Source organism: Mercenaria mercenaria, chromosome 13, assembly GCF_021730395.1.
Source record: "Mercenaria mercenaria strain notata chromosome 13, MADL_Memer_1, whole genome shotgun sequence".
NCBI classification, from domain to species: Eukaryota; Metazoa; Mollusca; class Bivalvia; order Venerida; family Veneridae; genus Mercenaria; species Mercenaria mercenaria.
Window position 1 is genome coordinate 64431261 of NC_069373.1, and position 23828 is coordinate 64455088.

General features: G+C 33.7%; 2 protein-coding genes across 2 annotated transcripts; both read left to right on the plus strand.

Moving 5' to 3' along the window:
* The first annotated feature begins 2788 nt into the window (after positions 1-2788).
* On the plus strand, positions 2789-5078 carry LOC123544133 (uncharacterized). The gene is made up of 2 exons (XM_045330199.2): positions 2789-3374; positions 4357-5078. The coding sequence occupies exons 1-2, from the start codon at positions 2969-2971 to the stop codon at positions 4776-4778; spliced, it is 828 nt and encodes a 275-aa protein (XP_045186134.2). The 5' UTR covers positions 2789-2968; the 3' UTR covers positions 4779-5078.
* A 151-nt stretch (positions 5079-5229) lies between these two features.
* Positions 5230-21978, plus strand: LOC123528436 (uncharacterized). The gene is made up of 7 exons (XM_053522063.1): positions 5230-7626; positions 9234-9373; positions 9796-10040; positions 14482-14617; positions 16168-16359; positions 19255-19431; positions 20919-21978. The coding sequence occupies exons 2-7, from the start codon at positions 9313-9315 to the stop codon at positions 20969-20971; spliced, it is 864 nt and encodes a 287-aa protein (XP_053378038.1). The 5' UTR covers positions 5230-7626; positions 9234-9312; the 3' UTR covers positions 20972-21978.
* The last annotated feature ends 1850 nt before the right edge of the window (positions 21979-23828 follow it).

A 23828-nucleotide genomic window follows, 5' to 3' on the forward strand; every position in this document is an offset into this window, starting at 1 on the left:
ATTCTATAACTAGACTCAGTTTTACCTGTATTTTAATAGTTGTTTGTAGAAGTTCATCGTATGCTGTTTTGTTTATCTTTTAGCGGTATATGACCACTACATTTAGTAACGGGTAACAGTGTACTATATCTATATATGTAACAGGGTCCCTTGCTACATTAGTTACAATGCTTGTTTGTGACAGGATACGGGATATACGCTCTCACCTGATATGGATTTTCTTTACAGCATTTTTATCATCCCTGTAATGATAGTATTTCACGAGTATTTTGAAAGCTACGCTACAAATAATAGAATAATTTCAAAATGGAACTTTATGTCATGGGCTTCTTTGAAACGTCATAAGGCGTCTAACGTCAGTTTAGTTTACGTGCGTCTGTTTCCAGCGTTGAGATTAAAATATATTGCAATACTAGTGTGTATATCAACGTAAGTAGGTGTATAATATAGCGAAATCTTTTTATTAATATGAAATATATATCACTCCAAGTGAGGCACCTTCAACCTATTCGATATGTAAAATGTTGAATTCCTGTTTCACTTCTCGGTGCGATATAGGTTTATACCATATTAATGAAAACCACAAAACATCTTGTCACCAACGAACAGTGTAACGATTTTATCTTGCCGACTACACTTTACTTCAAAGCTATAATGGAAACATTTTGTAAATTAACAAAGCTACTTACAGTGCAGACTTGAATCCTGCAATCATTTGTTTGGCCATCATGTTTTGTTAATAGTTGATTAATCCCAGCCATACAATGCACAATGAACTGTATTTTTGACGAATCACGTATCATAAAAGCTCATCTATACAGGTTATTAACTGGTTTTCATCAAAAACACAAAATATCTTTCTGTTCCATCCTTTCGAAAATCATCAGATTTCACGATGTCAGAAATGTTATGAACTTCGGCTCTCATCCCGTTTCATGTTAAATCCCTAATTTTGCACGTAGATTAAATGATCCTACAACAAACTGCTGAGTAACAAATATGTTAATTCCTTTGCTTTACGATGATTTATCTTAAAACAAGATTTTCATGCCGTGTCTCCCATACAATGTTATTGTTCTTCTTTTTCCGTTTCTTACGCAAACTCCAACACAGTGTTACTTCCCCTCCCTTATCGGTACAGTAGACACTGTCACCACTGAATTCCAGCCGAGTTATATTTTCCATTATTTTTTATTTTATTGTACAAAACTTTTATCTCAGTAGTTGAATAGAGAATATTAAGTTACTGTCTTTCTTAAGTTAAGTTTATCCACCGAGTTGGAGAAAGGTCTATCCACCCCGAGTCTTGCCGAGGGTGATAAACCTTTCGGAGACGAGGTGGATAAACTTAAGTTAAGAAAGACAGTAATCTAATATTCTATTTATCCTGCAGCCAATAAAATATGTGTATAACATATATTTCCTTATTAACTGTTTTTTTTGTTTTTTTTACAAAAATAATCCAGATTTTCACTCACTTGTAATTTTCCTACGCCCTTGACTGCTTGATCCAGTTACACACGATTCCGTACAATAAAACATTTGTTCATGGTCTAAAAATGAAGTTGCCGGGGATCTAAACTTGGGCTTACATTTTTAAGGTCCGGAGGCGTAACTACTGCTGCTAACGCAGTTGTAAGTGATCGTTGTTTGAAACGCCACGGTCGTTTGAAAGCAGATAACAGCAAAGATGGCTATGTTGCCGATTCTTTAGACAGAAGGTAAGAAGTGTCCAAGCAGTTGAGTTTATAATTTTATCAGTTTTTTACACAGCAACGAGCAAGCCCGTACTTTTCAGTATTGTAAACGTTCGTCTGGCCTTGCATATAGTGTTTGTGTTTTTATTGTAGTTTAGCAAAGACTAAAAATTTCACTCGTTTCGATAGTAATAGCGTGAAATTATTGTCCATCGCGTTACGTATTCAACAGGGGGAAATTGGTCATTCGAGACGTAGAAAAATGATATGTAATGGTTCATTCTACCAGACGATTTACACAGAGAGCGTCTTTTAAAGCATTTTGCTTTTAAAGGTATTCGTCCACACATTTTAGGGATAATTAGTGTCACAAAAAATCCATACGAAAGGTAGTACACTTGGAGTTACAAGTGGTACAAACTTATTGACACATGAATTTTGCGAGATATCCTTATGAATAACTGAAGTTGTTGTGCAAAAGGTAGTAAACCGTTGCAACGCTTTTAAAACTGCAGACAATTTATTTTATTCTCTATATTCTCTTTGCATTGTTGACAATATCTAACTCTTATTTTACTCACTTATCATTTTGCAGTGTCATATGTTGAAAAAACATTACCCAAACTATGGGCATGCAGCTTTGATGTGTTTTTGAATGAATTATGCATGGAGGCATACGTCCGTGCACAAAAATTGGGTGGGGTCCAGCATTAGCAAACTGGCAATTGGCAAACGGACACAGGTTTCTAGTAATCTGGATTTTTTCTAGGTGAGCCGGGTTGCAATGCAAGTCAAATTTAAGCCGAATTATGTTTTACGAGAAATTAATTATAAAATTGTTTATTTCATTTGCCATAGACGTATGCCTATCATATTGATATAAAGATAAGCAAGGCTTAAATAAAGCACTAATTTTGCAGCATTTGAAATGTCAGTTAAACTGCGATTGAAATTGAAGAGACACTTGCCTTTGTAATACATTTACAAAAATGTATGTGTATTGATAACATATTGATATTGATATAAGAAGTGTATTGTTATACTATGCATTTTTTTATAGTTTGTACTTCCGGCTGCAACATTGATCAAATAAACGTTCGTCTGGACTTGCATACAGTGTTTGTGATTTTATTGTAGTTTAGCAAAGACGGGAAGTAAAATTTACGATATTTAGTTGATAAGTTAGGGATTATAAAATCTTATATTATCAGTTAGATAATTTACAAGCGAGTCATTTTAACTTGCATAAAACTTCAGAAAGAAAATTAAATATGAATAATTTGGTACCGCTAGTACTAGCCTTTAGTTGTGCAATTTCTGAAAGGGCAGATTCAGTGCTGGGAAAGCTCAGTTTTGATGAACATTTGGTAAAGGACCTTATTTCTAAAAACACAAAGCTGACGGAAAAAGTTGCCAACCTTGAATCGGACTTGCGTTCACTCAAAGAGATTCTACAATCGCAGGAGAAAGCTAAAAAAAATTTGGAGCTTAGTATTTTGAATCTTAGACAAAATTTTGATGATTTATACAAACGATTGCAATTAGAATCGAAGTATGTTGGGTCAGACGCTGCACAAGTTGAAAGTGAATCAGAGGGAAAGAGGAAAGAAGAAATGTCACTGGTTGCTGATGGATACAAACCTGTAACCACCCACAAAACATCTGAGAAAGACAGAGGTACAGTAGATTTTGTGTGTTTGTGCTGTTGTGTTTTTTTTCACCTTAAATATAATGTCAGATTCTTTTAATAGTTTTTTTCTCAATATCTTAAATGTGCAGTATTATATACCTTATCATAAATAGTAACAAAACTGCATATGAGAAAATCCTGTTACCCAGGCCAAATAACTGGATACAACCGGTTGACGACCGCCACGGATGAGTGACGTCATTACATGGATATTAGCGCTCTTCGTGCTTATATAGGTTTAGTCATGCTCAAACCGCCTCGGTAGACTAGTGGTAGAGCGTCCGCTTCGAGTGCGGGAGGTCATGGGTTCGATCCCCGGCCGCGTCATACCAAAGACGTAAAAAATGGTACTAGCAGCTTCCTTGTTTGGCCCTCAGCATTAAGAGGATAGTGCTAGGACTGGTCAACCCGGTGTCAGTATAATGTGACTGTGTGGGGTATCATGCCACGTGTCTACGGCGTGATATTCCAGTGAGACAGCACTATAAAGTTGGGCATTGTGCTCACTGCTACAAGTAGACACTGTCGTTTATATGACTGAAAAATTGTTAAAAAAAGACGTTTAACCCGAAATACACACTTCGGGCTCGGCATTGCCGTTTAATAAGAATATAGAAGTATAATAAAAAATAATTCAAAGCCATACCATGCTTTTTACAAAAACATTACAAAGCCTCTAATATCAATCGAGACTTAGCTGGACTTATAAGAAAAAAAAAACATTATTGCACTGTTTGCAACTTTCATTATTAAATTGGTTGATCTTCCTACATGCTTTTTCTACCATAAACATTTTATAATAAAGTAATCTTCATATAAAAAATTTGAGTGCCAACACTGAAGAATTTGAAAAATGCAATGCAAGAAATGTTTTTAACATCTTCGTTGATACTCAGTATCACTTTCATGTACCCATTTATCGGTTCATGTATAATTAAAAGACATTACATTAGGAACGTATCATTTCAGTTAAAAGGCAAGAAGATGAACATGTTGCATTCTCTGCCTATGTGAACCATGAAGTCCTGGCTATGGGCAAAGACCAGACAGTGCAATTTCAGAACGTTATTATAAACGACGGAAAAGGCTATAACAAATTTACTGGCGTATTTACAGTTCCGAGAGATGGGGTTTACCAGCTAACATTTTTCGTGGAAGATTACCATAGGTTTCAGTCGATATTCCATATGGTTGTGAACAGAAATATTGTAACCAGTGCGATTGCTGATCCAATACCCGTAGGCCAAAACGTACAAGGAGGCAATACTGTAATAATTCGTTTGAATGCTGGTGATTCAGTGTGGGTGTCTTGTGGCTCAGCAGGAAATAACATTGAAGGATATGGCCGACTGAGAACAAGTACATTTTCCGGTTACTTTCTATATGCTTAATTGAAACTAGGTTACAGTGAGAACAAGCATATTCTATGGTTAACTTTCATCTGCGTTATCTATAATATTATGCGAGGAGAATTCTTTTGTCCCGGGTGTCTGATACATATACTGTAATGTCATTAATATTCATGGATTTTACATAATGCTTTATTTCATATTTAATCATGACACATTATAAATATATCCAAGATATTTGAGTTTCAGCTTAATTATGAACATATGTAATAGCTATAACATTTGTCATTGTCTTGTTTCGGTTTCAAATATGTATCTGACTGTATAGATATTATCACTAGACGTGTTGTAATCTTTCTTTTGCACGACATGCATACGCAGCTAATCTAAGTGTTCATCAGTCCGGCTTATATTTCGAAACAATCGCCTATCTTGATCTACCTTGGCCTTTCAGAAGAATAGTAAATAACTGATAACCAATTTTGAAAAAAAATTATTTATACAACAGTAAAAGAAAATCTACAAACAATTTTCCCCCTTTCATAAACACGGATTTTAGCATGCTATTTAGGCTTGGCAAAATGAATATTTCACTTACCAAATACGCCTTTTGTTTCCCTACAAAAGATGAAAAGTTTAATTATTGACATTACCGAAACAAACAAAAGACTCGACCTTACATCAAAGTGGACATACTAATGTTTGACTGAAAGTGTTACTTGTGAAATGAGAATTAAACAGTATCAGTATTCCTTGACAATGCTCAATGCACCAATGTCAACATCTTGAATAGGTTTGCTCTTTGTCGTTGCGCATAAATTTCATCTATACCACCAATCGCCAGTTCAAATACGATTTTACACTGCTAAGCGGAAAATTAAGCAATCCTTTTTCCACCCTCTAAAGTCAAAACGTAAAAGCACCTACCGTACACGTTATTTCATTGCCATTTTCCAGATAAGCAGCAACAAAAATGAGTAATTCCATTGCCATTTTCCAGATAAACAGCAACAAAAAAGTTATTCCAGAGCGATTTTCCAGATAAGCAGCAACCAAAATTAGTTTTGTAATTGCATTACTAACTTTTTAAAGAAGTAGCAACAAAGTTTAGTTGTTCCGTTGCCATTTTTCATATTAAAAGCAACAAAATCCAGGTATTTTAGCCATTTTCCAGATAAGCAGAAACACAACTTAGTTATTCCATCGCGATTTTTCAGATAAGCTAAGCACCAACAAAATTTAGTTAATCCGTAATTATTTTCCAGGTAGGAGAAAACAAAAAAATATGGAGAATTACTACAAAGGGAAAGAAATACAAGAAGTTGATTTTTAAATAATTTAAGTAATACAGCAGTTGTTGACCTCTCCATATTCATATGTTTGGTGGTAGCAATCCACTTATATAAAGTTTATCGAAATTTAAATGTTCTAACAAATAGCTATAGTTCTTCGAGAAGAGAACAAGACTGTGTTTATAATCCTGGTCTTGGGGCCAGGAGGAATTTGACGCACAGGTTCATAACTTAGACACCGAGAAAAGGAGAAGTTTGGCGCACTAGGTTCATACCTTTGTCACCGAGAACAAGCTGGATTTGTACTGGTGACAGGAGAATACATAATATACGCGCTGTGTTCATAACTCGCAATTGAGGACAGGAAGAGTTTGATAAGAGGTATTACGCTGGGTTTATAAATCTTGAACCAAATACAATGAGAATTTATGCACTTGGTTTTTAACTCTAGTATCGAGTAGAGAACGAGTTTTTAGACACACCGGGTTCATAACTGCGATTATCTTTTCTGAGTAGTTATAGCAAATTAATATCAATTATGTTTCCTTATTTATTGCCTCCCTTGTAAACCATCAGACAAAACTGGTACATTGTACATAATAAATATCTACCGCAGTTTTTGTTCTTTGTGATCACAGGAATAATAAAAAATATCCGAACAATTCATTTATTATTAATTTGTTTTCAATATATAAGTTTGTAAAATATTTTTAAGTAATTCGAATAACTAAGTAAAATATTACACTATTAACTTTACTTATATGAAGATTATGTTTGGTCAGTTTGTATTACCAAAGGCAGTTCATTGCAGCTCATCAAATACCTTCTAAATCCTGGGTAAAATACTGAGATATTTACGTTTAACGACATCATGACTTTTCTATCTAATCTTGACAAGAAAGATAATCATGATTCGCGAAATGTACAATTATTAATACAGTTGTCTCCATCCTGATAATAATTTTGCGACATTTAAGTTTCGTATATTTTTGGTGGTAGATTAAGCCTACAGTTCAACAAAAAATTGCTTGGCTCAACTCAAAGCTTGGAGAAAAAGAAAAGATATGAAAACAATGATGTCATGTAATATGATTTGCCGGTCAGGATAGACATCGCAGAACAGGACTTTATCGCACTATAGAAGCCTATTGGAAAATCGATAGTGGTGTATTGCCTAAGGAAGCAGGAATTGCATTTGCCATGATTTTTAGGTAAATATAAACAGAGTGTTAGGATTAATGTGACCTGTTTGTGAAAGGTTTGGAAAGTTTAATTCATAAATTGTGTATCAATTAAGAATTTTCATTTTTAGGTATTTTGTTAGGTTTCATATTGCCAGGCTGATAATATTCAAAGCTATATTGAGTACAGACGCTGATATATATGAATAAATAGATCAAATAAGTGCAACTGAACATGTTAAGTCAGCAGTATTTTCTTCGCTTCATTCAAAGCTTTATAACATAGCTCTCTCTTTCTCTCTGGTCAGATTGCTCTATGTTTGTACCAGCAGAAGGTGAATGACGCCCTGTGTGGCAGCTCTTGTATGTACAGTACACTTGAACTTGTTTATCATGAAAATGGCGCTATAAAATCTGGTATAGTAATAATAATATCATATGTTATCGCAATGCTGGTTGAAATCATGAAACATTTGCGAAAGCAACATTTTGAACGTTTCAGTCTTGCCTTAAAACACATTGTTTTTTTTTTTTTTACAAGTATAATGAAGGTTTACATCCATCGTTGCAATAATAAGAGTACGATTACAAACTTTCAGCATATATGGACAGTAGATGTATCAACAGATTACTTTCCAAAATGTGAGTCAATGCTTACATTCCAGTCATAACCCATTTCTGAGAAGACCGCTTAGTCTCGAAAATCAGCAAAGTGAGAAATATAAAACACAAGTCTAATGGATCATACATAGACAAAACAAACGTTTATAGATACCTTGTAATGTTATCTAAATTGTTTTGATTTGTTTGTTTGTTCTTTTTTCAGATGTAATGAAAAGGCATAAACTTTTTTTTGTTTGGATCTGTCTCTATTTATTGCCATAAATGTCGATAAAAAAATTGCCGCATCATGAGAAAACCAACATATTGTATTTGCGACCAGCATCGCGCAGTCTAATCAGGATTCATACTATTTGCTTTCATACCCTATTGCAGTTAGAGAAACCGTTAGCGAACAGTATGAATCTATCTATATCCATGTTTTCAATATCTTTATATAAAAAACAATTAAAACAACAACTAATAATAAACAACATAAATTAAACAAAATAGTGATTCTGGTTGGGTTTGAACTTGCGACCTGAAAAAATCACCCCAGTACTGAAACTACAAGTCTATGAAGTCAGCTGAAATGTATTAGAAAAGGGTTTTCAATAAAGTATATAAATCATTTATACCTTACAAACTACACAAAATCAGCTTCTTTAACATGTGTATGTACTTCAACTGTATCGACAAACGTATTCCGGAGAGGCTTACTTAATCCTCATTTTATGAATTTGTATGAGAATTCAGAGATATAGAATCATCACAAGTCTTTGATACAATACTGTATTGAGATCATTAAAGCCGACGCAGACATCTTATGCATGAATTACTCAAATAGCCGTCAAAGGGGCGCCCCAGTCAAGGAAACTCTATTCTAGTTCTCCCTGCATGTCTCAGCCAGTGATTATAATAAATACCTCCTTTATGGTATTTGATATCTGTATTTCTGAAATAGAATTAATTCCAGCCAAGATATCAGAAAATATTTTGTTCATGCAACTTTAAACTTTAAATATGACATTTGTAAAGTTGTTCAAGCGTTACAATCGGGACTTGTAGTGCGACTGATTTTTAAAGAACGTGACATTCCCTTGTATAGTCGTCCTTGTTCAACATCCCCCTTCGGATTCCTCCCCCACCCCCGGCCCCATTTTGCACCTTACCATTTCCTTCCCTTCCCCTTTATCAATATTTAGCTTATATTAATATGTACTTGTTGGATGTTTGAAGCAACCCGTCTGAAATTTTTTTCCATTACATCTTTTTGTTGTGGGCCTACTATGTAAATGCGTGGCTCTGGGGCTGTGTTTTTGGTGTTCTGTGCTTCCGAGAAATCTACCCTTACCTATTATTTTTCGTAATTCGGGACATCGTTAGATGTTCATACCGGAATGAATTGTTACATTGTTTTTCAGAATTTCAAATCTATTGTAAGGTTAATTGGAATTATTTAGCACAGTCGTGAACAGCTGCAAGTTCAAACTTCAAGAAGACATGAAGAAAAGTATATTATTTCTGTTACTACAAGGATGTTCATTTAAATTGGTCGCAGCCCGTAAGTAGCATCTTTATTTTACATTCATCATATAATTAACCGTACAATTAAGGTACAATCAAGTTAAAACAAACTGGCAAAAAATAAGCATAATGTAACTGAACATGCCTTTTTATACTGACCATGCCATCGTTAAAGTACATGTATCTGACAGTTTTATATTACATGAGCACTTTGGGGGTATTTGAGAATGAGTATTTGTTGCTTTTTTATAGCTCATGTGATATTTCTTCATGGTATACGTTCGTAACAGACATGACAATGGTACAATTGCTCCTCACCCACCATTCATATTGCTTAGACTGTTTGAAGTGTTAAAAAGTTACAGATTTATATCTTCATTCTAAAACATTTATTATGCTCATGAAATGGAGGGGAATATCCGCGTTTTCCTTTTACTTTTTATTTTATCATTGTTTCAGGACTAGACACCATTGTCACTAGTAGCAGTTGTGATGAATACTATAACATGGAGGATATAAAGGAAGCGTATGTGACGTATAATGGAACACGGTTAAAAGAAGAAGAGTGTATTGTGCAGTTCATAAACTATCGGACGTTTACCAGACAAACCTGTGTTAAACCGTTAAGTTTACAGATTAGCTGCAATACAAAGGTGGAATACTACAGGATGTCTTTTAGTATTTCTAATAACTTGGAGCCAAAGGTTTTTCATTATGATTAATGTTGTGCTAGAAACGTTGTATTTCATGTTTTGCATGTATCTAGATTTGTCTGTAGCTGACAAGTGTATGGCAGTTTTTCACCATGCTTGGCATTTATAGTAGAAAAGTGTTCATTTGACCTTGTGTTAGATGATGGCGTAATTATGCATAACTTGACGCAGCGTTATATCTTTCTAATTGACATCGTGAAAAAAAGTTACAAGTACCTTTGTAAGGCTGCATCTTTGAATTTTACTTGCTTTCTGACAATGACTCTAAACAGTGACGTTATTTGTTCCACTCATGTCAACAAATTGAAACGAAACACTCTTTAAAAAGGTTTGCGCGTGTCAAACTTTTGACTCGTGCACATTTAATTAAGTATTAAAAAGGTAAGGCGACGCTACGTTTCCATACCTTACAACGTCCGGCATTATAGAATAACTAGACATATTTTTTTCCTTTGGTACAGAGAGATAGATGTTTTGAAATGAAAATTTCCAAATAACTTATTAAGTCTCACATTTCATAATTAAATGCACGGGGATTTAGTTCGTTTCAACTGTGCATTTATGTTCAGTCATCTATCTATTGTTTTATATTCATATTTACTATAATAATTTCATAATTTTTGAAACTTTTAAATAACCTTCTCCCTTCTCGTGAGTAATTATAATGCACTGTTTAATTACATCTTTTTTGCTGCAAGACTTACGCTTGTGTACTCATATTAAATCTCATTTTTATACTCGAGTATAACTTCTTTTACTGAATCGTGCTTTTACAGCTGTTTTTTTTTTTTGTATGACTGACGGCGGAAATAACATGACAGAAATATTTTAAGATTGCAGATACAAAAATTCTGTTACACCTCCGCCGTCGAAAAAATATGCGAAGTTCGTCTATTTATTTCATTCTTAATAAAATTTCCGGACGGCTCAACTTCTTACAAAGAATGCAATATGATAAGTTAAGCTATGACTGGTAACATCAAAGAGCGTTTAGACGAGTGTAAACAATATTGAGACTCACTTATATACATATACAAAAAACTAAACGCCATTTTCCCTCTAAATGAATGTATATATATAAGTATAAAATTTTGACCAATCGGCGACAAAATACAGTTCAATTCATTTGCATCGCACATATTTGCTTTTTAATAGACTAAACTGTTTTTATTCGAAAATAGAAATTGCGATTCTGAAAGTTAAATCAGCTAGAAGAATTGTTGTATAGATTATTCTTATAGATTTTTTGTCACTGTTTTACGACAGAGTAGATTGCTACTAGTGATAAAGAAAATTGTTATTCATTGGGAGATCAGTGATCCAAATATGCATGGTGAGAAAGCAGTATAAAGTTTCTTAGGTACAGACATAAACTATAAGGAACACACTTTCTCGAAATAATTGAAAACGCTTATCTTTTTGTTATTTTTCTGTTACTTCATCATGTGCTGATAACGTTTTACTTTTAACATGATTTTATACTATTATATACTTATTTTATTATTATTTTATACTTTTATACTAATATAAGTATATTTTTCCATTACAGCTTCTTTTTGTTGTGGACCTACTATGCAAATGCGTGGCTCTGTAGCTGTGTTTTTGGTGCTCTGTGCTTCCGAGAAATCTACCCTTATCACTTATCTTTTATACACCAAACCTCACTATATCGGATGATGATTTGGTTTTCGATTTTGACATATCGTCATAGAAGGCATTTATTGTCCTGACTGCTCGATCTCAGAATATAATTTATATCATATAAATGTATGTGTTTTTTAGAATAAACAAAAGCATAAAATATGAAATATTGTAGCAGTAAATCCTTACTTAATTTTTTTGATAAACTTTCTTCAGACGAGTGGAGGTGATTAACAATGATATGTAAAAGCGCATACATCATAAAGAAACAGATTTTTTATCTGTCTTTTTTGTCAGAGTTACAACCCTTCGAATTATTTTAAGTTTTCATTATGGGGTCAAGTGTATGTATTCTTGTGGATCTGTTTCCGGATTATTTTTCTAAACAATTCTCGTCAACTTACTGAGATGACGAACCATGATATTTGAGCCGCACCATGAGAAAACCAGCATTGTGCATTTGCGACCATCATGGATCCAGGGTTTATTTCTGTGCACATGTATATAAATGTGTCAGTGCGCCTTAGATAAATGAGCATAATTGGTGATGATACAACCGACTTGTGTTTTACCATACTTCTTTTCATGTTCATTAAAATTTCAAATCTATGTCCATTTTAGACCACTCTATCAGTATGTACCAGCCTGTAGTATATATTGTACTTATGCTTCTAAATTGCACGAACTTTTGCCCTACTATAACTGGAACTTTAACAATATGTGTGTTTCTTCTTTTGGCCGCTATATTGGCCGCCATCTTGTTTCTAGCTAAATGCTCAAAGGTGCCACTTCCGCATCAACCGGATTCATTATCTTCAACGCTATGCCTACACGAAAATGCAATACCATTTTGTACAGTAACAAATGAAAGGTCCATCTTGGATTTTGCCAGATTACCCAGTTATATGGAACGCTTAGACTGCCTTGACATGATATGTTTTTTTTTTATTTTATTACGTAGTCATTCCAGATTGTGTTGTGCTTTTGCTAGTTTGTGCTGTACAATTAATACTTCGTCATGTGCATTTTCTAATACATTCGGTACAAATTATAATTTATTATGTAGATTAAGCAGTTTAATTGTTATGTACATTTACTAGCTTCTCCGTTACATATTTAATTTGTGCTGTGCATTTACTAGTTTGTTATATACAATTAATAGCTCGTTATGTGCATTTTCCAATATATTCGGTACAAATAATTATTTGTTATGTAAATAAAACATATTCGGTACAAATCAGGATTTGTTGTGTAGATAAAACAGTTTGTTATGTACATAGACTAGTTTGCCCTGTACATTTCTTAGTTTGTGTTGTCCAAGTGATAGTTCGTCATGTGCATTTTCCAATATATCCGGTACAAAGTATATTTGTTATGTAGATAAAACAGTTTGTTGTGTACATTTGTTAGTTTGTGTTGTGCATTCAGTAGTTTGTGCTGTCCAATTAATAGTTCGTCATGTACATTTCACAATATATTCGGTGCAAATTATAATTTGTCATGTCCACTTATCAATTTGTCATGCGGATATAACAATTCGTCTTGTACGAAAAACAATTCGTTATGCGGTTAATTCATACAGGTAAGTATTAGACACTGCACCGGCAAAAATAGAGGAATTGACGATTTACAGTCAACTCGTCCCCAAATCTTCTCGTTCTTCGGTCAACTCATCCCCTTGACAGTTTCAAATAAGTCTTTTCGCCCCAATTTTCGACCCTCTTTTTATTATTTATATTTTACGAAGTTTGCAAATAAATATTAATTTAATTATGATGTTAAATATATGCATGTTCTGCATAAAAATATGAAAATTAATACACTTTAAAAACTACAAATTTTCGCTTTATAAACACCCGACTGTATGTAATAGTGTAAAGTACATGCCCGTTTCGTAGTTTAACGTGTACAGTTTGATGGAATGTTGTTATTGTAATCGCGATTGTTTTGAAATGCCTAATACTTAAAAAAAATCTTGCTTAAAAATGTCAGATTTTATGTGAAATTACAAAACTTGTACCCTTACTTTTTTGTCAATAAAAGTTGTTTCTCTTACATATATATTACTTGTGATAATAGAGAAATTAAGTTCTTTTTGTCTGTAACTTTCATAAACCTGTGAAAAGATCATTAATACATTTCTGTTCATTTACAAGACAAGTTATGATTTGTACCGAACATATTGGGGAAAGCACAAATTATTAAATGCACAACAAATAAGAAATGTGCAGGACAAACTAGTGAATGTACATAACAAACTGCTTTATCTACAAGACAAATTATGCTTTGTACCGAAATATTAAAAAAAGCACATAACGAACTATTAATTGTACAGAACAAACGGCAAAATGCACAACACAAACTAAAAATGTACAGGACAAACTAATAAATGTACATAACAAATTGTTTTATCTACATAACAAATTATAATTTGTACAGAATATATTGGAAAATGCACATGACGAACTAAAAATTGTACATAACAAATTGCTAAATGCACAACAGAAACTAAGAAATGTACCGGACAAACTAATAAATGCACATAAAAAACTGTTTTATCTACATAACAAATTATAAATTGTACCGCACAAACTAGTAAATGCACAGAACAAACTAAGAAATGTACCGAACAAAGTAATAAATGTACACAACAAACTGCTTTATCTACAAAACAAATTATAATTTGTACCGAATATATTGGAACATGCCGAAATGATAATTATCACGCCAAGGCAGTTTAGGCGTTCCATACAGTTATATTTAGACAATGTTTCTGTATTGTTTGTTTTAGAAGTTGATTTCTTGTGCAAATGCTTCCTACGATGAATGGTGTGGACCAACTAGAACGACTTATCTATATATTCTGTTCCGGACATCTTGGGGGAGTTCTGATGATTATATCCAGCTACATGTGTATTTAAAAGACTGTGAGTACATGGAATTTATTAGATAGTGACATAAAAACTGTTTTGAATCTCAAATATTACGGTGTTCCGTTTGGACCATTTTTTATTATTATTATTTCTGAACCCCACATCGTGGAAGTCGAAATCATGAAACTACTATGTTGAAAGTCGAAACCAGAACAATAAAAATCGAAATTACGATGGTGAAAAACTAACTCGAAACTACGATGATGAAAATCGAAATCACAACACTACCATTATGAACACGCATATAAGAATTTTCACCATCATGATTTCATGTTTTCATCATCGTGGTTTTTGACACGACAGTTTCGGCGTTCATTAACATAGTTCCGACTTTCACCATCTTGGTTTGAAAATCCACCGCCGTTACTTCCACTTTCGAATTTCATCATCCTTTATTCGATTTTCATCATCGTGGTTTTGACTTTCACCACCGAGGTTACGATTTTTGACTTTTTATCGTCGTACTTTCGACTGTCACCATCGTGGCTTTGACATTCATCATCGTTGTTTCAACTTTCAGGCATGAACACATTAAATAGCTGACCGTCTTTATTCTATATGTAATTGACCAATTTCCAATGGCTGCTGCACGCATCAGGATCAGTTGTAAATGTCTGTAAATTACATTTTCTTGAAGAAAATTGTCAGTGCTAAATAAAAATCGAAATAAAAGTAGAGGTCATTTTGATGCAAGAAAATGATTTAGTCAAACATACATACTGCAAAATCAGCTAAAAAGGAGACCCAAATTGTAATGGTGGCGTATGACCTAAGATTCCATGACAAATTCTGTTATGCTATGAAAATGATTCCTAAATGTCAAGCATAGATCTGACATGTGATCTTGGCAAAATATGTAAAGAAAGTAAGGAAAATATGTCTACAGAACAAAGAAACTGAAAACTATTTGAATCCGCCATTTGAAGAAAATGGTGAGTTTTTCAAGGCGTTTGACTGTCCGGAAGTGGGGGCCCCTTTAGGCAGTCCTATTCCGGAATTCAATGTTTATATCAGTATACTGACACTTGTTTGTAAAGTAATATACATGTTTTACATGCTGTTCAATTTTCATGTTAAACAACTCTTTCTTTCTATGATTTGGTGTTGTTTGAATTTTGTTTCTCAAAGCGTAATTCTAAACCTTAATAAATGCTTGCTTATTTGTAATTTGTTAGTTATACAGTTCTTTCAAACTTAAACGACAGGTGAAGAAATTAATTTAAAAGCCCCAACCTTCCATAAGCCAGCTGGATGACTTCTCCACATGACGATCCCTGTAGGGCTCGGGAGGCAAAATAGGGTGACCTTAACCAATGTCCCTTGACAAAAAGTAAAGTTACCTGTACTATGCTGCCTATTTACTGTGGGCTTAACCGTATTTCTTCTATTGAAACCTTTGATTTTAGTCGTTAATGTATTACGAAATTTTCCCTTTTTTTGAATGAAAAAAGATGTCGTCTGCTCTTTAAAGAAGTGTCGTTTAAATGACGGTTATGCTTTAAATGTCTGACATCGAAAATAATTAAAAGTGTTACTTATTTCAGTACCGAAAGAGGATGATCTACGGAACACAGATACAAACGATTCTACTTCCGACACAGCTACGTGGCCCTTAGTAATTGGTGTTGCATCAATATTTATTGTTGGCATTATTTTTGTCATATCATGTAAAAGAGCATCGGAAAGACCTCCATTAGTTTATCAAACTACTGGCGGACAACTGATCATGCAGATAGGTATCATCTTACTTACTTACTTGCTTGCTTGTTTACTTACTTGCTTGCTTGCTTGCTTGTAATCTTAGAATCTTATTTATATTTACTTTTCTGTCTTTAAAGTTTTGACAGCACACGAACCGTGGTTGGTTACTTTACTTAGTATGCTAGAAATGAAAACAAGTAAAATATTTCGGCATTCTGTCATTTGTTTTCTGCAGATCTATAAGAAATTAAAAACGTGTGCTTTTCACGCCTATTTTTTATTAAATACGTTAGGCATTTGTTGAAGCAGCTGCGTAAACTTACTTATATTTTCGAAGTAGGTTGCACACCACTATATATTCTAAGAGCAATAACATCACAAAGAGACAAAAGAAATGGTTTTCATTATTTCTGAAATAACGGTACAATTCAAAAATGCTTGTCATCGCTTTTTGAGAATATAACTAATGTTAGTATGGTAACGAGATCAGTCTAAAAAGGTTTAGATACAACAAACTTAAATCTGTTGGTGCGATGAACTAAGTTGTAAGATATATAACCAAGCTGTAAATGTCTAAACTATTGAAATACCAACAATGTTTGATTCTGATTTCCATTTATATGTAATAATGATTGATCTTGCATTCTGTCCATTCTTTATTTGTATAAATTTATTATGATTTCTTGGATATAGCGTAACATCATGATCTGTCAATAAATTAAGCGTTTTGAGAAATCAGCCTACAGATAGGAAACAAGAGCATCAGTTTCCTATATCATATTTGAATAATTTAGTGGAACCGGCACATGAATTTCTAGTCCCCATTATTTGCATTTTAGGTCGTCATAGCATCTCATAATGTGGAATGGTGTTTATTGGGCTAATGCTTGACAATCAAAATCAGTTTATATAAATCCAAATAAACGATTCTTGTATGATAATTTGGTATGAAATCAAACACATTTGGCGTTCAATAGTTTGGACAAAATCGAATATAGCCATGCATCTTTTGCATGATTACAACTTAGCTCATCTTACTTAAGGCGTAAAAGTGAATATTTATTTCATTTAGGGTAATCTAAAGCAAAAAATTTAGGTGGCCTCTATGCCATACTTAACTTCAATATGATATAATGAAAAGTAGCTAAACTCTTTTATATAGTGTCTTTTCTTAAGAAGTAACCAGTCCTTACGTTGCAAAGGCATCGCCCTTAGAAAATGACAGTGGGATGCAATTCACTTCGTAATAATACGTGGGCACTACATCAATAAATTCAGACTGCCGTACTGCATATGAAACAATCAAAATACAACAGACAACCTCCCGGCAGCAATGATTTCTGTTCACAAGTTATAATATCATACTGAAGGTAAAGAACAAAATTTATGACTGGCTATTTTTCTGCCCTGCTTCTGTTCACACGTAACAAACCGAAGTTGAAGGTCATGACAACGTGGTCCAAGCAAAGCCTTTATATAGTTACTTTGTTTACGAGTTACAAAAAAAAACGCCCACAGTTTGAGTTAATTTTTTCAACACGTTCATTTCCACTAACCATGCAAATAATGTATATATGTCATTGTAAAATGACAAAGTGATTGGAAATAAGTGTTATACTGGTAAAACAAAAAAAAAGGAAAAGTGATTATTTCTGGATTATTTCGAAAGTATTGCAAGGGTTAACTCATTTTTGCATAACATCTATAGTTATTTATTAGGACATCTGCATGATCTGGCAAAAAAATATTTAAGAAATAAAAAGTTACCAAACGTGCTTTATCGTAGAATAACCCGAGTTTTGAGTTCTTATGCGTAAAAATATATCACGAAGGCCGTAGGCCTGAGTGATATTTTGTTTCGCATAAGAACAAAAAAAACTTAAAAGTCAGTTAAACTGGCAAATCTGTGAGTGTTTTAGTTTTTATTCACGAAAAGAATATGTTGTAGGTCCAAGTAACAAAAGGTTTGTGAGTATTAAGAATGCATTATTGCTTCTGTTCACGAACTTGTTCTTGATCAATGAAACGATAATGTCTGAACAGCAAAGGACACGCTACATCAGAAAAAAGTATCCATCGTCATTAAAAGTCTCGGTCAAACCAAGTGTGCTATTATTTTGCTTGATTGCGTTCCATTCTTCCAAAGGATTGTCTATTTTACTTTCACAGTATCAGACTGTAAGTACTAAATTGCAGTCATAAAGGTCTCCCCACACTTTGCGCTTTTATAGTATCTGGTCTTTTGGGAATATTGAGTTACTTCAATGTACACAGATTCATTGTAATGAACTTCAGTAGTATTGCATATTTCATTATTTCTCGTGAACAGACTCAGTCAAACCGATTCAGCAATTATTTTTTTATTGCTTTCAATACGTGTCCAAGGATCTTCTAACAGAGTTTGTTAACTGAGTCAAACGTGATTCCATAACAACTCATGACTGGTTACCTTTTTGTTTTGCTTTCTTCTTCAAAAAAAAAAATACATAGGTCCCAGAAACGTTCCAGCGAAATTGATGAATCGTTAACATTCATGTTCTGTTGAAACAAAAGAAAAAAATATGTTGTATATCTAACAAACACAGTTCCAAAACAACCCAAAACTGGTAACAGTTCTGTCTTGCTTCTGTTTGCAAGTTTTGTAAAAAATGAAAAAGATCATTTGGATGCATAGAATGCAACCAAGATGAGTAATAGCAGACTCCGTTTAGACTAGTGTTTTTACGAGAGTCAATGAGACATACATCGTCTATCTATTCCCTAAGCTCCTGCTTAAGCAGAACTCTTTTATGCATAGTGAATAGACTTCATGGTCCAAAATGACCGAAAAGAATGTTGTTGGACTATGAAACATGTTTCCAGCACAGACGTTGACTGGTTACCGTGATACCCTTCCATCTGTTTTGTTCATGAATTTAAACGTGTTGTAGATCAGGGAAACATGAATCCTGCACAGTCTATGATTGGTTGCCACCCTCCACAGCAACCTCAGGGCCAGCCACCAGTTGATGGTAGTTTCCAGATGTACCCTGTACAAAATGCCTTTCCAGTGCCAACAAAGACAGAAGCTGAATGTCAGAGCCATGTCAGTTTTCAGAATCCATCAGGTAATACAAACAAGATGCAAAATGGCATCTTCATTTTGCTAAAATATTAAAGTTTCGATTTATTTTTGTGTTTTATGTACCATTTTATGATGCTGAACCGTTAATTTGCTGGAAAACGTTTGAAATTTTATGGCGAGCTTAATGTCTTCTCAATGTATCACACATGACATGATTACAACAACGGAGGTTAGGGGTCAAGCTACTTTGCAATGGAGGTTTCAAAATGTTGTCTACAGCCCAACTGTCCGTCCATATGTCAATTTAAATTATATTTTCTTTTGCATTATCTTCAAATGACTTGACATATGCATGGTATGTCTTTTCAATAATTTTTACCTTTCTACCAATTTCGTGAAACTGACAAATAATGTATATGGCACAACGAAATCGGTCAATTTTTTACTGTTAAATTAGCATCGCAATATTTCACGTAGTCAACACATTAAAGAGCTAATTTCATGAGCTACCTGCATGAAACCAACAAACACTGTATATTGCAGCAGGATCCGACAATGTTCGATAATGGAAACAATTGCTCGAAGACAAAAGAGTAATTGTTCTTGACTGCAGAGTTTTAGTTACTACTTTGTACGACTATTCCTATAAGCCATAAAAGACTAGGCAATGTCGGCTGGTCAGATCATATGTTTTATACACGTCCGTTCAGTAAGAATTTCATTTCTTCTTCATAGCGTTATACTCCGTTAGATATCTCTAACCTTAACAAGTAGAAAAGCGGACAATACTGCTCAAATCACAGTAGAGTTTAGGTTTAGGTAAAACTGCTAATTTCACTTTAATAGTTGTATAAAATAATTGCACAAAAAGCATACATAAAATCAAACTTGTTCTGCAAGATCGTTCATATATTTGTTCAAATGACTGCACTTCTATGTACACTGGAATCGAGGCTGATTAAAAAATTCAAGCAACTTCTACTCGCCACTACATGTTAGTAATAGGCATTGACTGTATCCTTTCGACGATCTCTCCTAGACTTATTCAAATGGGTATTCACCAAACTTAATCTGCTGAATACAAGATCAAAGTCAAGACAATGACTCAGGGCCTTAATGACTATTGTTTTTTATACACAAACTCAGCCCTTTGGGTGGTATATTGGAATTGCAGCGTCGTTCCGACCGTTGTTCGTTCATACCGGTTTCGTATCTGGTCTGAAATTTTGGCATTCATGGATGAATTTGACCAAACATGACATATCATAATCAGTTACCATTTCCATTCAAATGAAGCAGTATGGGGGCATGCAATTTTTCAGAAGTAGTCTCTTGTTCTGTTTCTTGAATGTTTTTAGATAAGGTTAGTCATTAAAAAGGAATATGTCTACTCCTTGTATTAACTTATGAAATAACAATTATTGAGACATTATCCTACTAGAGAATATCCAATATTTTTCTTGCTGTGTATTTCTTTGAAATTTTCCTGAATTACAAATTTGTTACCATGCGAAATGTGTTCAATTTCAGCACCATTAAGTGCCAGTGCAGATCCGCCATCATATGAAAGCGTGGCAAAATAACTCTTGACTGCCGACAAAACTAGAAAGTTCTAGTTACCCTGGAATCAAGAAATACACGCGTTCTCAATAACCGTTTCTGAATACATTTACTTGAAATTATGTTCAGCAATGATGATAAAAAGAGCAAAAATGTAATTGAGACAGATATTTTAAAAAACAAATGGATATATACAAAAATAAATGGACAAAGAAAACATGTGGAACACCGGCTTCGCTGGCAAAAACACCAGGGGGTGTTAGAACTGGTTAGCTGAACACAGTCTCACTGTTATCCCTTACCTGTTCAAAACTTACAGATATCCCCTCTAGGTGAATTCCTATCAAACGTAATGATCACAAAAGGCATGATGTAACAATTCAAGTGGATTTAAAACCCTAAGTTAAAACGATGTTATTGTTGTTTGTGGATATTCCTCAACGGGAAAAATGTAATACTTGATATGGTATATTTTCCATCTTATTTACCTGCTATTTAAAGAATAAGCATGTAAACCAGTTGAATTGATATTGATCCCCGCGGTGTTGGTAGATATGAACATAGACTCTTTGTACATTTTACATAATTGTAAAATTGTTTTACATGGAGCATATCGGTGTGAATGTTAAGTGTCGGGGTGGTACTGCTGCAACATAATTAAAAAGATATTCCTGCTAGTGGTAGTTTGCTTTAATTGTAAATTTACAATGGAAAATGAACATTGTGTTTTATTACAATACTAATCGCAAATGTTTACTGATTGCTGTATGCAAAAGTCTGTTGAAGGAGAGTAGGTAGTAACAAGAACACACTTAATTAACAACAGCATTAACTTAAAATAAAGACACTACCATTAATTGATCAGTTACTTAAGAACGAAAGAACCCGGGGGTAGATCATCTTGTTTGTCACACTTGCCTTGAATTCAACGTGAAATTGAAGCTACTTGGAAAAAAATCTAGTTTTCTGCTGATCAAACTACAAATCTGGTAGCCATCTTATTAATTTTGCGGGTTCTCATAACATATCTTAGGACCACGGTAAGATATATATCGCTCTCACTTGGACTCGAACGTGAAACCTCCAAATAGTAAAGTCTGCGCAAATTTGATTTAGCTCGATTTTGATAAAAGCTGTAAGCTCATGTGAATCTAAAATAGCAAAATCTATGGTACAAATCTCTATAATAATTGTCTAAAATGAAAATGAAGTCAAAACATATGTGCATGTGTGATTCAAATAAATGTGTTTAATAACGTTTCGTAGAAATATTATCATATTTTTTGTTGTTTTCAATTTGAACGTCATACGATGCCTGGTTCTGTCTCAGTCTAAAAATGATAGAAAATCTTTTGAAGAAAGATAGCTAATGCATACTCAAACGAATTCTTAAACTATTTATGAAAATATGAAATGCACTTAACATCTGAAAGAAAAACATTATCTTAGGGTGAAGGGAGACGAAATATTCATTTCCTTTCCCTATGTAAATTTCGTTACTTGATTTGTAAATACTTCGGTTAAAGTCAAACCTATTCATCGGCAAGGCAATATACCATAATTGTTGCAAACAATTGGCACTGACGTGTTAAATGTGCCTCTGTTTTAAAAGTAAAATAAAATATTATATTTTTATACATTTAATTTGGCAATTTTAGTTTAGGACATAGTGGAATTATTTATAGTCATTTCAATTGGCATGAGCCAGTTTTAAATGTTTAATTAATCTGCTCTCGAATTTTATCTTTAGCTCCGCTATTCAAGGAATAATTAGAGCTTTTGGGCTCATCCATGCGTCGGCGTCCGCGTCCCGATTTGGTTAAGTTTTTGCATGTAAGCTGGTATCTTAGTAACCACTAGTGGGAATGGATTGAAACTTTTTGTCATTTCTCATTTATTTTCTTCATGCAAAGCATGTATAATTACCATCATGGAAACACAAAAGAATAGAGTTATTTTGTGATGCCTCTTAATCATATTTTATTGCATATAATTTTCATTTCTACATAATTATATACAAAACATACATAATAGATTATCATATATTGAAAAGAAACGAACAGCAAATGGGTTGGACTTAAAGTTATGCAAACATTATAAACAGTCCTCCCTAATTCATCAGGATTACGCAGATTAAGCCGATGGTGGAATATATCTTCGAATGATGGATAGATGACAAGAAACAAAAAAGAAAAAGAAATTGATTGAGTGACAGATGAAATGAAAAAAAATGATTTGTGCTTATGTGTTCCAAACAAAGTTCTACCGACCGACCCCAGCCAACCATCCAATCTCAAATGCATCTTCTCCTTAATAGGAGGACATTACAGGGAACAAATGAAATAATATTAGGTTGGTTGAAAACGACCTGTATTCTTAGTGTATGTTTGTACTTCATTAAATATGGTTTGATTTTCTGCGTCGTTCAAGTTAGCTACACCAAAAAGCAATTTTTTAGAACTTAATGGATGCAAAATGTCATGTCCTAGCTGCTGAGAAATATATTTACAGGTGCGTAGCAAGTTGGGCCTTTTGTTATATTAATAGTATCCGATAAATTGTAGCATATATTCTCTTGTTCCTTCTTCTACTATTTGTTTGTAATCATACATTCATACATACACGTTACAAACGTCCTTCAAATCCGAAACCAATCTGGACTATGTAAAACAAAGAAGCATGTAGGTAAGTCATTTGTCATTCTCGAAATTGGTCTGCATAGTGTTTATAGACCTGTAAGGTGATATGAAAACCTCGCTCGCTACCCTCGCTCGGTCCAAAAATCCCTCACAGGTCTATAAAAGCAATGCAGACCTATTCCTCGAACAATAACTATTACATATACATGAATCAAATATGTCATTCAGGTATGTGTTTGTA